Below are 15,834 nucleotides of genomic sequence, written 5' to 3'. Positions count from 1 at the left end.
CATGCTTTGTTTTAGACTGAGCTTGACTCTGAACAGTATCCTTGTAATTAATGTTCAATAATGAAACAAAATGAAACACCCAAGTCATTTGAGAGTTAATTTTTTTAAAATGATGTTCATTTAGCCAAAGCATTAGAAGAATATTCAATAAAGAGTGTTATGGGGAACCTTGATTTGACTGAGCTGAATAAAGTTTCTTTGTCTATCTTACTCATCACAATCTCCAATCATATGTAACCTAAAGATCCTCATAGCTACTGTGTACTATGGCAACCAATAAATGATGTCAAAAGTCTGTATCTTTAGTCCTCTGAGCCAACCAAGACATGCTGTCAGCCTCAACACATTTTAAGGCACTAACCTGCATGGAGGAGGAGAGAGATCAATGCTCATACCATACCCTTCAACCTAGAGATTCCACTGATGTGAGATAAGGTCAATGAAAGAAATAAGGGGCACATAGACTGTAAACCTTAAAATTTCTTATTTATAAATGTTGGAAATTTCACCATTGGGAAATTTCATACTTCAAAAATTTCCTATTGAGAGTGGGAACTCTATTGGAATGTGAACCCCATTGGCATGGGAGGTTCCTCCTCCTCCCTTCTTAAGATTACTTTAGGACAGAAACCTTTTGCTGAACAATGGAAAGGGCTTTGACCTATGCTTAAGCATAGAACAGGAATTTCTTTGAGTCATGATTGATTTTAGAATTGATACAATGGAGATACTTGGAATGACAGAACCAGGTCTTGGAAATTGCAATCTCCACCCTACTCAGTCCTAACAGGATTTAGGAAGGGCTGCAGCATAGATCAAAATTTAATTATTCCAATCTCTACCCTACTCAGGGTAACAGGATTTAGGAAGGGCTGTAGCAAAAGATCAAGATTTAATTATTTGAGAATATGACCTTCAACAGACATGTGCAAAGCCACAGACCTCTGGGCAGTCCTGGGTTAAGCTAGAGCCACCATTGGCACAGGGAAAATGATGGACAGTGATTGGTAGATGTGAGAACTGAGGGGAGGGAACTTGGATGGTTTCCTTAAAGATAGAGGGGTCTGAGGACTGAGGGGGTGGTTGGAGAGTTTTGGCTCTGAGTGGTTGGAGAGGTGCTCTGAGAAGCTTGCTCTGAAGGAAGCTGGAGGTGGGGGCCCTGAGACTGTTTCTCCATTTTGGTCACATGAGTAATAGGGACTGATCTCCTTTCTTTGCCCCAGCTATCTAAGGTCTTGGGCCTTTTGGCCCAGCCTAAACAGAAGGGGTATTTAAGCCCTATTCCCTTCTCTCCCCTTTCTCTCTCCCTCTCTCTCTCTATCTCTAATTCCTTTCTTCTTCCTGTTTGTAATTAAACTCTATAAAAAGTTGACGGCTGACTTGAGTTTTCATTTAGGAATTACATAGCTGAATTCCTTGGTGACCTTAAATTAATATATATCAGTCTTTTAAAGTGATTTCCTTGTCACAATACACAATAATATTTCAAATAGTACTTCAGGCAGAAAAACAAAGCAGATACCTATCTACTGCAGTAGAGCTAAAGGAATGGTAGCTCATGAATATGGCAGATACTACGTTGTTCTAAGAAACAACCAATATGAAAAAATAAGGAAAAGCATGAAAAAGCAGATGTGGAATACATTTGGAATGGAATACAAAATGGAAATGAAGGTGATGGGGATGTCAACATGGAATCTAGAAAGACCCAAACTTGTAGCCATGTGGGATCTAAAAGCTCCCCTATCCCCCCCTCTCCCCCTGGTCCAGTTAGCTTGAATGTGAAGACTTCAAGGTTGACCTTGTCACATGAGAATTGGGGGAAGCCCAACCTCAAGAGTCTCTGAGTAACAACAGACCTTAAAGTAGTTTAGGTGTAGTTAGCTAACTCAATCAGGTGTTAAATATGCTTTTACCTTTGTAGTTTCTCAGTTTGTGTCAAAGTTCTTTTCCAAGATAGCCCAGCCCTTGGCTGGATCTTTCCCTTTTGGGTCCATTTTATGACAGAGGCTGGCACTAGAGAAAGAGCGCCAGACTGAAGAGTATGTGAAATTGATCACCTCGATGGGGGAGGGACCCCAGGAGTGGAATCCAGAGGAGAGAAGACTGGTGAGAACAGTGAGGGTCTCTCCATCTTGAGATGTCGAAGGGAGAAGGTGGGAAAAAGACTTTCTCCTGAGGGTTACCCATTTTTCCTGCTGGTGACTGGAAATCTTTCCCCCCAACACTTCTCAATTGAAGGGACTTTCTGAAGAGAAACCTGAGTAGACTTTACCTCAGCTCATGTTGCCCAGGGGTGGGTCAGCTTGACTTTCTCTCAGGGGGGCTCAGGCTGCCAAGGGCCGAGTTCCCCCCAAACTCAAGGAAGGAGGGAAAGGGTTTAGATAGAGATAGGGACCCCCTTTTCCCACTCTACTTTTCCCATTCTTCCCTGCCCATTATTCCTTTGTGTTACCTGATTCAGTTAACATTAAAAGTTATTTGTTCCCCAAGCTGAGTGTGAGTGAACGAATCAAGGGGAGACCTATTGGTCTCGAGTAGTAGAGTGGGGTCAAGAGGGACAAGAGCAAATTGGGGAGAGCAGCTTTAGCTAAGGAGGGAAGGCAGGAGGAAAATCTTCAAACCCCCTCTCCTCTCTCTGAGCAAACCCATTACATCTGCTGTCTCCCCTGAACCCCGCTTTGTGGAAGGGGGGTTCTCCTCTCTTCCCCCCTCTCCTTACCAAAGGCCCAAGTCTCCCTTTGGGGGTACATCCCTTCTTTCTTTTTATTTTTTTTAAAACAATTGGTAAAGCATCAGCTTCTCCCAACTAATAAATACTGTTTACGTCTCCTCATTTTCTTTGTAGTCATTATAAAGCCAATCAACTATACTCTCCTGACCTCAGTTCCCTGAAAGCAGGGGTCCCCAAACTTTTTACACAGGGGACCAGTTCACTGTCCCTCAGACCGTTGGAGGGCCCAACTATAAAAAAAAAAAACTATATACCACTGTCTGGGTAGCAGAGGCTGCAGCACTGGCTGTGATGGGCCTGTTACACCTTGCCCATCACTGCCACTGCTATACTGGACAGCAGTATACACAGTGCGGAATCCCCTCCAGATTGTTGCTCACCATGGTGACATCTTCCATTGTGCAGCCACATAATCCATTGCCCAGCGCCTTGTTTTCATTCAGTTACTCTCAGAACAAGGCAAAGGATTATGTCACCAGAAGTAGTACTGTACGTGAGCGACACCACGCTTTGAAGCTCCACGGCATACAGTGTTCCTCTCACTGACCAACATTGAAAGAGGTGCCCCTTCTGGAAGAGTGATGGGGTCCAGATAAATGGCCTCAGGGGGATGCATGTTGCCTGCGGGCCATAGTTTGGGGACCCCTGCCTTAATGGGTATATAAGTTCCCCAAATTCATTTATTCCTTACAGCTGTCAATCTAGCAAGTTTAGCACTCCCAGGAGTTGGTAGCCAGAGTCTCAGGGCTCTGTGTAGGTTTTGGGGGTGCAACCCTGGAAGAGGCCTGAGAAAATGTACTGAGCCCCTCTCCTGTGGTTTTTCTACTACTTAATAGTTCTGTTTTTTCCAGTTCATCAGAGGCAATTCAGGAGTTCTCTCCCACCCCACCCCCAAAGATATAGATAATACACAAGACCATTACTAATAAGGAAACAGCTTAAAAATCGCAGTGCATCATCTTTTCAGCTTTCCAGATCCCAACAGCAAACCTGTATGTGTACTACTCTGACCCAGATATAGGTAAGGAACATAAACAGAACTCAGCCAGAACTCTCCCAGAGATCCTTGAATAACATAATACACAGTGCTCTAAAAAAGCAGCAGTATGAACAAAGACAAAAAAACAGGACACAAAATAACTCACATATTTCCACCAGGACACAAAATAACCCACATATTTTCACCAGAAGTGGGCAGTCTGGCCCAACCCAAAGTCCAAGGTCAAATAGAAGGGCTATAAGAAATGCACAAATAAAAAAAAATCTCACCAAAAAGAATGATATGGTGAAAGAAATAGTCCAAACAAAAACCCAGAAGAAGAAAATGACTGCAAAACAACTATAAGTAAAGCCTCAAAAGAAAAAAAAAACAGCTTTTTAATAAGTTCAACTAGAATTCTTGATAGAAACAAAGCAAAGAAATTTTTAAGTTAAAATGATATTATAATAAAATTTAAATGCTAGCAGACTTGGAAAAGAAATGAAACTGGTGGAGGAAAGAAATGGAAAAGAAAGTCATCAAAAGATAATATCTTATTCAAAAAAGATATTTTCTTGAAAATTAAAACTACCCAAACAGAAGTGAATAACTCCATAAGAAATATTAAAACAGCAAAACTGAAAAATGGCAGAAAATATAAGATATCTCATATCAAAACAAATGAAGAAAGAAAATTAAGAAGAGATGATTTAAGAATCTCTAGGCCATGTCAAAACTATGACCAAAAAGAGTATAATTATATGGGAAATTATACAACTAACCAAATCTCTTAGAACCAGAGAGCAAAGTAAAAATATAAAACCCCCACACTAAGGGGTAGCCAGGTAGCACAGCTAATAGAGCACCAGGAGGATATTTGGATAAAGAGGAGAGGATAGAGTCAGGTAAACTTAGGTTCTATTATTGCCTTTGACATTTCCTAGCTGTGTGGCCCTGGGGCAAGTCACTTAATCAAGATTCCCTAGTCCTTTTCATTCTTCTATCTTATAAATGAAAAATAAAACAGAAGGTAAGGATTTTTAAAAAAGGAAGAAAGATTGCCTCTAGGATTAGTTACAAACTTAACTGGCATTTAGAACTTACAAAATTGGACTTTAACCTATCTTTCCAGTCTTTTTACACATGGACTCCATGTTCCAGACAAACTAATTTGATTTATTTTCATTATATACAACATTTTACCTTCTGGTTTCATGTCATTGTCTAGGCTGTCCCCTTTCACAGGAATGTTTATTCTTTCCTCAACTTTTCAGAACGCCTAGCTCCCATCCAGGCTCATACCTTGTGCTTTTCCTGATTCCTCCAATAGTTGATGTCATCTTTAATTTACTTTTGCTTATATTTTACAAGTGATAATAATAATAACTACCATTTATAGTAAAAAAAAAAGGAAGAAAGAAAACTTGTATTAATATATTATTAATACAGGCAAAAAGAAGTACACTACCAGACCTTAAGAAGTTTCCATTCCAATGGGGAAAGACAATACATCAAAGAAAACTGATAAGGAGTGGAAGATGGTACTCCATCAAGGGCATAGTGGCAAAGTCCAAAAAATGAATGAACTGATGTGAACTCTTCCTCATAATGGAGATGTTGGAAGTCCCCAATGGAAAAAGGGAATCAAAGGAAAAAACCAGAAAGGATAAGCATGATGTAAAAAAGCCCAATGAATCATAGCTGTTTTCTTCCTCCCTTTTGGTTTAAAGATCCTTTTGAATAGAATTATGAAACTTCAGACAAATGGCAATGATGTATAATGATAAATTGTAAATGGCTTTATTATCAACAAAGCAATGGGTCCAGGACAACTCTATGAAGAGAGTCTGATTACAGATCGAAGCACACCATTCTTCACTTCAATTTTCCCCATAGTAAGCAATGTGTCTCCTTCACAATATGATAAATGTGGAAACATGTTTTGTATAGCACATGTACAATTTAAGATTATCTGCCTTTTTGAGGAGGTGGGTAGAATAGAAAGGATAGAGAACATGCACTACAAAATGTCAGAAAACATTAATAATTTTATCTACATGTAATCTGGGGGAAAAAATTCTTAAACGTCAGGCATTCTAACCAGCCCTTGCTATATACATATTAATCTAGAAAGAAGTTTATTATTCTTTTGCTTTAAATTGGTCAGAAATCCAAATCCTGTTCTCCAATACTATCTACTACTACCAGCTACTTACTTCCCAAACTCGCCTCTGCTAGAGCTCTTGCCTTCAATTTGCTACACTGATGAAACTAAGACTTGTGCCTCTAAAATCTTCAATTCTCACCCACGACATTGAATTCTTTAACATTTCTGGAAGTATAGCTTATGCCCACACGAATCATTAGAATAATGTAAAAGAATTGGTAGGCAGATCTCTCTGTAGTTAACACATCAGCATTCCTTAGCACACCATTTGTTCCTTTCCCCATCAGAACTGGAAATTCTGGAGGGCAGAGAGTGTATTTATTTTTGCCTGCATTTATATCCCAATTCTTTAGAAGATGTTATATATGTTAACAATTATTATTATTATTCTAGACCTGACAGGTAATTTCTATGCTTCCCAGGTTTTTGTCAAATAGTGAATTTTTACCCCAATTATGGGGTGTTTTGCCCTGCCTTAAGGGCAGTGGCTATCTCCTGCTTTTTTATCTCCAAAGTGTCTCAGCACACCGGAGCTAATGAATGCTTGTTGACTGGCGGTAGCTCAAATTTATACTGGTTTTTAAAGTTTGCAAAAGTACTCTCCATCCTTACCTCACCTCACACAAACATCTCCCTGGGTGGGTAGGAGCTATAATTACTCATTTTATAAGCGAGGAACCACAAAGTCAAGGAAGGTTCCAAAGTCAAAATAGCCGTGCACTTCTGGAAGACTGGTGGGATTGGGACCCGAGTTCGGGAGACTGCAGGGGCAACTACCCAGACGTCCACCTCGACAAAGAGGAGGGAGGAGAGAAAAGAAAACGGAGAGAGGCACTATCACAAGTCGCCACCCCTTTCTCGCCCCGCGACGGAACTCCCGCTCCCCGTTCGCTCCCTCCATAGGTCGCGGGCGAGCTCGGCTGCTTCTAAGCAGCTTCTGGCGCTTACCCCGCCTCCGCTCACCCCGCCGATCCCATCGAACACCCGATCAAGCCCGGGAGTATCATCCAAGACGTAAAAAGATGTGCTGAGGTTGGAGCGAAGCACGTGCTTCGTAAAAATTTTAGATCTGAACGACCCAGTGGCGCTCAGAAGCGAAAGAAGCAGCAGCCACTGCAGCAACAACCCCCGTAGGCGGTTAGTCCAAACCTTTAAAGGAGACATCTCTCAACTGGTTAAAGCTAGAAATGACACCTTGCTGCGTACTTTTAGCTTTTTGTGACTCACGTGACCCCGCCTCCCGAATCACCTGACTAAAAGAACTGGGAAACGAAGCTTGCTAGGGTGTCTCCATGTTGGAAGATGGCAATAGCCCAGTGACGAAGCTAGCTCCATCTTGGTAGAGGGCAATCCTGGACAAAGGGAGGAGATAGGAAACCCTAAGCCGGCCCCTAGGCGTTAAGGGTGGAAAGAAAAATAGATCATTAGATAGTTACAGATCTTCTAGGTCCGTTTTACAAGACTGAGTCACGACAAGGAGAACTAGTCTTCTTAAGCACTTTTTTATTACCTTGTTTTTGTTTTTCATTTATTTATTTAGTTTGCCTTTGTTTGGTTCCTTCGTGCTTTCTTCTTTTTTTTTTTAAACCCTTACCTTCCGTCTTGGAGTCAATACTGGGTATTGGCTCCAAGGCAGAAGAGTGGTAAGGGCTAGGCAATGGGGGTCAAGTGACTTGCCCCGGGTCACGTGCTTTCTTCTTAAGCACTTTTTTATTACCTTGTTTTTGTTTTTCATTTACTTATTTAGTTTGCCTTTGTTTGGTTCCTTCCTGCTTTCTTCTTAAGCACTTTTTTATTACCTTGTTTTTGTTTTTCATTTACTTATTTAGTTTGCCTTTGTTTGGTTCCTTCCTGCTTTCTTCTTAAGCACTTTTTTATTACCTTGTTTTTGTTTTTCATTTACTTATTTAGTTTGCCTTTGTTTGGTTCCTTCGTGCTTTGTAGGGAGCCTGACACAGAGTAGTTGATCAATAAATTGCAGTAGACTGACGACAATTCCAAAAATGTTATGAGAACATTTATTATGTGCCTACATGTACCAAGGTAGCTAGATGACACAATACGTGGGGCGTTGAACCTGGAGTCAGGAAAGATATAAAGTCACTTAACCCTGTTTGCCTCGGTTTCCTCATCTGTCAAATGATCTGAAAAAGGAAATGCAAACCACTTCAGTATCTTCAAGGGGTGTGGAGTGGAATTATGGGAGGGGCTCTCTCCACCATGAATCACTCTAATGAGCAGTGAGGAGAGTATCCCTAAAGGAATTAATAGAAAGCTACTCTATTCAATATGAATCAAGTAGGAGACACAAAATACATTTCCTTTACACAAATGACATGCTAAACAAAAGATTTTCCCAAGCTCACACTGACAGAAACATAAACAAGAAGAATGTAATAATTACTATTACAAAAGGAAGTTGGGATTTGAACATCAGAACATGAAGCAGTTTATAGGACTGTTGAACAGACATTATTATGTTTTATGTCATTGCTACACTGTCCAAGATCTTCTGTGAAGACTAATACCTTAAGCATGAGGACTTGCAGAGCCCTTTTTGAGGCTACTTTCCTCCTTTGGTATCTTCCAGCCACCTCATGACACTAAGAAGCAATAGCATGCACAGAGTCCATACCACAGTAACTTGTCTGGACAAATAACTTGACAGGTCTCAAATCTGGGAGTTAAGTAAGTTAGGGTTATTTCTAAGACCCCAGGCATGTGAAGACTTCTTCCAATAGAAGGGGTGAATGAGAACAATTTATTCTAATGGCCATAAAAGCAGTGGAAGGAGGTTCTGTAAAGTACATAGAGCTTGGTTAGAAATTGAAGAAACCAAGGTGATCCTCTGTACACCAGGCATCTTGATTTTTATCTTACCTCTGAACTTGGATGTCTTGGAAAAGAGAGTGAGGCCAAAGGCGCTATGCAACACTGCCTAACCTAAAAGCAACTTGTGCATAAGCCAAAGACATCACCAGTGATGTCATTTTGGTCTTTTTTGAGTCCAAAGGACTACAACCAACCAATACTATCCAAACAATTCTGGAACTGAACCAAGAGTTTTACTCTTTCCCCTAATAGCAGTATCTGATTTAGAAATACCTCCTACTTTCAGTAAGCTCCAACTGAGGACTAATTGAACTTACAAGGTTGCTTCCATGATTGGATACATACATCTTATGTATCCAATCATGGAAGCAACATTTGGTTATAGGGAAAATTAATATTGAATTAGGATATTGTGAAATATTCCTTTAGGCCTATTTTCTCCCCACCCACCCCCAGCAGTCTGAGTCTAAGATTAGTCTGAAACAATTTATCCCCCAGACTATGAAACTGAATGAAGTCCTCCTTTCTTTTATATAGATATTAAAAAGATAAAAGAATTAAAGGATTAAGAGCTGTGTGAACCCTGATCAACAGGAGAGATTAAAGTCAATAAGTTCTTCAGCCTAGTTGAACTAAGGGGAGAATTGTATTGGTATCCTTTTATGGACCCATCTCTTCCTATGATGAAATAATGAGGGAAGAGTTGAGATAGCTAAGTCTACTTTGTCAGTGGCTATTTACCAATCAAAGAAGTCTTGGAATATCCAGGGGAGGAACTAAGTGATGATGAAATATATGAAGAACTACTCCAGAAGAGTTCACGCTTTCTGGCACATTTTGGTCACCCACTTTAGCAAGTGGGTTTCAGATGGCCCTCACTTAGGCATTAAGTCTTTTGGTTGATTAAATTTAAAAGTAGGCAGGGGAGAGTTAATCCCATTTTCACACAGTGCTTCCCCAATTGGACTCAATTCACCAAGCTATACTCCTTCTCTAGATATCTCACAATGACTTCATTTTATAGACCCTCAAAATTTATCTTTGTACCTTGGGAACTTTTCCAGGAACCTCCAGACTGACCTTTATCTTAGACTGAACAATAAACCTTAAAGTATCCAATTATCTCAGACTAGATAGAATTAGTAGTTATAATCAAATCTAAAGTACTCCTTTGTCTTAAAAGTTTCTTCCAGTGAATCTAGGTCTCTTTCAGGTAGTCCAGCCCCTGGTAGGGTATATAATATCCCAAGTTCTTCAGTTCCCTGGGAAATCTTGAGACAGTGTTCCCAGAGTCCCAGAGTTTGACTCTGTGTAGTGGCTATTAGAACACTGTCCTGATTAAAGACTTGTTCTTTCTAACTACTTGGGTGGTTCTGTGGTTTTCAAGGTTGATGGAAGAATAGTTCCAATGCACCTGAGTTGAGAGGAAAGGCAGTCATTCACTCCAATCCTGGGAGCATTACTTGCCACAAGGAGATCTGAAGGAAAGTGAGCAACAGGGATGGAGTCACTCCCTTTTTAAAAGGTCCACTGTGTTATTGGTTCTTCCCTTTCTATGGCTAAAGATTGCTTCTCAGTCTCAAAGCCCTAGAGTTTTTCAGCATTGGGTTATTCATCCATAACCAACCAGGAGCTTTCTCACCTCCAAAGACCCCAAGCACTGAGCTAGCACAAGTAGTTAGTTGATCAGAGGTAGGTAAGGCAGATCTGTGTATGGCTTATTAAAGACATAAATTGGTATATATAAAACAAAGCAAATACAAAGTAAACTTTGAGGGGAAAGCACTAGCAGCTAAGGGACCAGGAAAGAACTTTAATGAAAATGACAGTTAACCTGAATCTTGAAGGAAGTCAGGGATACCATGAAGCGATAAAGAGAGATCGCCCCAGGCATGTGAAATGTCCAATGTGAAGAAAGAATTAGAGATGGAATTGTGTAAGGGAAATTTTAACTCTCTTTGTTTATTTTAACTTAATCAATCAAAAGCTTGGAATGTCCCTCCTTTCACACTAAGTTAGTCAGACATCTCCTCCTGGGCAGTGCTAGACAAATTAAGGAACTATCCTGAGATGTGATGTGGGAGAACTGTTGGGTGGTGAGACCCAACAGAAAGTCAGGCACAGTGATTCTCATTTCGAATTCTCATTTCAGATGCAACTTCTGATTTTGGCTTACTGGTTTGGACTTTGGATTCTGGTGGACATTCAAATTTGGATAGCTGTGTTGGTGACTCAAGCTGAAGAGGAACTCTTACTCTGGTGAGACTCTTGCCTCCTTAATGTTAGAGACTAACTTTTGAGGCTCAACTCTTACAGAATGTTGTATCTGAGGAACAACAAGGCCAATATGAGTACACCTTAGAGTGTGTGGAAAGAGGGCAATATATGTGTAAAGAGGCTAGAAAAGTGAGAGTTTTCAATGTAAGACATAGTTTCTATTTAGTCCTAGAAGTAAAGACAATCACTAGAGATCGTTGAGTTGGGGGGTCTAAGAGTAAGGATCAGGGAGGATATAATCATATCCATTCCTTAGGAAAAATCACTTTGGAACTTATGTAAAACCAATTAAAAGGCTATTACAAAAATCCAGGTATAACATGCTATAGGCCTGAACTAAGATTGGAACTATATAAGTGAAGGGAAGATAATGGATACAAAAGATACTGCAGAGAAACAATATTGAATAACTAATTGGATTTATGGGGTAAGGGAGATTACTGCAAACCTGGATGACTGGGAGAATGATAGTACCCTCAATATAAGTAGAAAAGTTCAGAATAAAAGTGAATTTCATAGAGGTAACAATGATTTATTTTAGACATATTGAATCTGAGATAATTGCAGGATATCCAGTTCAAAATATCCATTAGGCAGTTCATAACATGGAACTGAGCTCAGGACATAAACTATTGCTAGATACAATGAATTTGAGAGTCACCTGAAGAGAGAAAATGAAATATGGAGACTTCATCCAGAAGTGATTTTAGGCTCCTTGAGGGAATTGAGAGTATTAGGAGAGCCAGTTGTTAACTATGAAAATTGAGTGAAAAACACTGACTCATTCTTGTAACTCACTTCTGAAGCTAGCTCAACAGTTTCCTTTCTATTCAATTATAGGTCTAGTCCAACTTTTGTGTTATATGTGTGAGAGAAAACTTTATTCAATTGTGAGAATTGGGAGAAAACTCCATTACATTGTTTGAACCTAGCTCTTTGTGACTAGGAAATTGAACTACCTTTCCCCACTGTTTAAAGATCCTTCACTAAGGACCGAAGTCATGTTGAACAAAAATCTGATCAAATCCTATAACTGATACAAGAACTTTTCTCACAACTGCACATCTCAAGCAACCCATAAATCTTATCTGAAAATTGGCCCCATACTGATCAGTCAGTCATTATTTCCATGTTCCTTTGATTTTATATAGACTCTTGGGAAGAATGGGACACTTTTTCTGAATTCAGAGAATCACATTTGTTTATTCTCTTCCTCCCAGTTTTAAAATACTTTCCTTCATTTAGAAATTAAAAAAAAAGAATGTTCTTTCTTTGAACAAGCCATCAAAGAACTCCCTAAGAAAAAACCCCAGGTCCAGATGGATTCACAAATGAATTCTATCAAACATTCAAAGAACAGCTAACCCCAATATTATACAAACTATTTGAAAGAATAAGCAAAGAAGGAGTTCTACCAAATTCATTCTACGGCACAAATATGGTACTGATCCCAAAACCAGGCAGGTCAAAACAGAGAAAGAAAACTATAGACCAATATCCCTAATGAATATAGATGCAAAAATCTTAAATAGGATACTAGCAAAAAGACTCCAGCAAATTATCACAAGAGTTATTCACTATAACCAGATAAGATTCATACCAGGGATGCAAGGATGGTTAGATATTAGGAAAACTATCCACATAATTGACCATATTAACAAGCAAACTGACAAAAATCACATGGTTATCTCAATAGATACAGAAAAAGCTTTTGATAAAATAAAAACCCATTCCTATTGAAAACACTAGAAAGCATAGGAATAGAAGGGCCTTTCTTAAAAATAATAAACAGTATATATCTAAAACCATCAGCCAATATCATCTGCAATGGGGATAAACTAGAAGCCTTCCCAATAAGATCAGGAGTGAAACAAGGATGCCCATTATCACCTCTATTATTTAGCATGGCTAAATATTATTTAGCATAGCTAGAAACACTAGTAGTACCAATTAGAGAAGAAAAAGAAATTGAAGGTATTAAAATTGGCAATGAGGAAACCAAGCTATCACTCTTTGCAGATGATATGATGGTCTACTTAAAGAATCCTAGAGAATCACCCTAGACAATATAAAATACTTAGGAATCTATCTGCTGAGACAAACATAGGAACTCTATGAACACAACTACAAAACACAATTAAAACTAGATCTAAACAATCGGAGAAACTTTGATTGCTCATGGGTAGGATGAGCTAACATAATAAAAATGACAATCCTGCCCAAATTAATTTACTTATTTAGTGCCATACCCATTGAACTTCCAAAAAACTTTTTTATTGAATTAGAAAAAACCATAACAAAGTTAATTTGGAAGAATGAAAGATCAAGGATATCTAGGGAAATCATGAAAAAAAATGCAAAGGAAGGAGGACTTGCAGTCCCAGATCTCAAACTATACTATAAAGCAGTGGTCATCAAAACAATTTGGTACTGGCTAAGAGACAGAAAGGAGGATCAGTGGAATAGACTAGGGGTAAATGACCTCAGCAAGACAGTCTATGATAAGCCCAAAGATCCCAGTTTTGGGGACCAAAACCCACTATTTGATAAAACTCCTAGGAAAATTGGAAAACAGTATGGGAGAGATTAGGTTTGGATCAACATCTCACACCCTACACCAAGATAAACTCAGAATGAGTGAATGACCTGAATATAAAGAAGGAAACTATAAGCAGATTAGGTGAACACAGAATAGTATACATGTCAGATCTTTGGGAAAGGAAAGACTTTAAACCCAAGCAAGAGCTAGAAAAAATCACAAAATGTAAAATCAATAATTTTTATTACATCAAATTAAAAAGGTTTTGTACAAACAAAAGAAATACATCCAAAATTAGAAGGGAAGCAACAAATTGGGGAACAATCTTCATTACAAAAACCTCTGACAAAGGTCTAGTTACTTAAATTTATAAAGAACTAAACCAATTGTACAAAAATCAAACCATTTTCCAACTGATAAACAGGCAAGGGACATGAATAGGCAATTTTCAGTTAAAGAAATCAAAACTATTAATAAGCACATGAAAAAGTGCTCTAAATCTCTAATAATCAGAGAAATGCAAATCAAAACAACTCTGAGGTATCACCTCACACCTAGCAGATTGGCTAACATGACAGCAAAGGAAAATAATGAATGCTGGAGGGGATGTGGCAACATTAGGCCATTAATGCATTGCTGGTGGCATTGTGAATTTATGCAAACATTGTGGAAGCAATTTGGATAAAAGACTGTCTGCCCTTTGATCCAGCCATAGCACTGCTGGGTGTGTACCCTAAGGAGATAATAAGGAAAAAGACAAGTACAAGAATATTCATAGCTGCGCTCTTTGTGGTGGCAAAAAATTGGAAAATGAGGGGATGCCCTTCAATTGGGGAATGGCTGAACAAATTGTGGTACATGTTGGTGATGGAATACTATTGTGCTCAAAGGAATAGTAAACTGGAGGAATTCTATGGGGACTAGAACAACCTCCAGAAATTGATGCAGAGTGAGAGGAGTAGAACCAGGAAAACATTGTACACAGAGACTGATACACTATGGTACAATCTAATGTAATGAAATTCTCCATTAGTGGCAATTGTAACAGTTAAAATTTAGTGGAGACTGAGGCAGATAGAAATTAGTTTCTCTGCAAGGAGTATTATATTTTTTAGAGGTTGATTAAGGATTAAGTATTAAAGAAAATACAGGATAAGGAAAACGTGCCTAGGCCAGAGGCCTAGACAAGACCTCACCTACATTATGGAAAGAGCCACGTCTGCTCCAAAACGGAAGTCCAAAAAAAGAGAAGAGCTCAAAAGCCTTTACAATCATCTTAAGTACCTTCTTGATCTCGCCCACCTCAGAATTCCGTGAGATTACAAAGCATTTTGGGGAAGTGGAGCAAGGACTTGTGGGGATTGAAGTCCAGCATTCAAATCTCAATTTTACATTCCCCTGTTTGATCCTCTGGGAAGAAGTCCTTCCCCAAAGGATCATAAAAACATAATCAATTTAAAGATTACAATAATTTGAGGATAAGAAAAAAAAAGAACAAAACCAATAATTACTGGACGCATTGACAGAAAGCCAGTTAGGGGGCAGTCCCCTTTGTCATGAAAGTACAAATACAAATAAATGTTCAATCAACCATAACTAAAGTTCAATTTTGTGCCGCTGGCTGGTCTGGAGGCTTCTTTATGATATCTTCTCCAATAGTTCAGTTCTGGAATCAGAGAGGTAGCATCTTCTTTACCTAAAATTCTTCTCAAAAGGAATTTAAACTTTGCAATTTAAATAATAATATTTTTTACATTCCCCTCCTTAAGAGGGTGATTGACAAATACAGAATCACTTAAGGATGCATGGCTGAGGTACGAGGTATATGAATCAATTGGCAAGAGATATTAAAAGGATATAAGAAAAATCCAAATAAAAAAGAAAAAACTCTGGATGAAAATATAGACTATCAAAGACTTATGTATAAAAATTCCAAGTAAAAAGAAAAATAAATCTATAACAGGTCCTTGAATCAGGGCCCAATCAAAATGATCTAAGCAATGATGCATTTACCCAGTCAATAGCCAGGACCACAGAAAGGTACCACACTATGAAAGACATAAAAGGGACCAGATTATATGAGCCAAAGTTTCGGGGATACTTGTCTGTGAGTATCTTAAGAGTGAGTGTGGACACAAGGAAAGCCTATGTCGTAACAACATGTTAAACACAGTAACCTCAAGTCTTCACACTAGGTTCAAGACCTTTGTATTGGCCTAGAAGTGCATCAATCCATCCTGGATTGGCTTTTTTTTGTCTCTGTGAAATGGCTCTTGTGTGTATATCCTGTCCTGGAATCAGACAGA

General features: G+C 38.9%; 1 protein-coding gene across 3 annotated transcripts in view; it reads right to left on the bottom strand.

The window, feature by feature from the left end:
- The window catches only part of GALC (galactosylceramidase), an 80,891-nt gene extending 73,765 nt beyond the window's left edge, over positions 1-7,126 (bottom strand). For 2 of the 3 annotated variants that reach the window (XR_008914942.1, XM_007472677.3), the window contains exon 1: positions 6,829-7,126. Coding sequence is in view for 2 of the 3 variants with exons in the window: in XM_007472677.3 (XP_007472739.2) it covers positions 6,829-7,044 (216 nt within the window). In the remaining variant the exon portion in view is untranslated. The remainder of the gene's footprint in view (positions 1-6,828) is intronic. The other variant, XM_056810575.1, reaches the window with a different exon arrangement.
- Positions 7,127-15,834: the final 8,708 nt, after the last annotated feature.

This window comes from Monodelphis domestica, chromosome 1 (assembly GCF_027887165.1).
Source record: "Monodelphis domestica isolate mMonDom1 chromosome 1, mMonDom1.pri, whole genome shotgun sequence".
Lineage (NCBI taxonomy): Eukaryota > Metazoa > Chordata > Mammalia > Didelphimorphia > Didelphidae > Monodelphis > Monodelphis domestica.
Note: the sequence above shows the minus strand (reverse complement) of the source record. Positions and strands in the feature narration are given on the sequence as shown.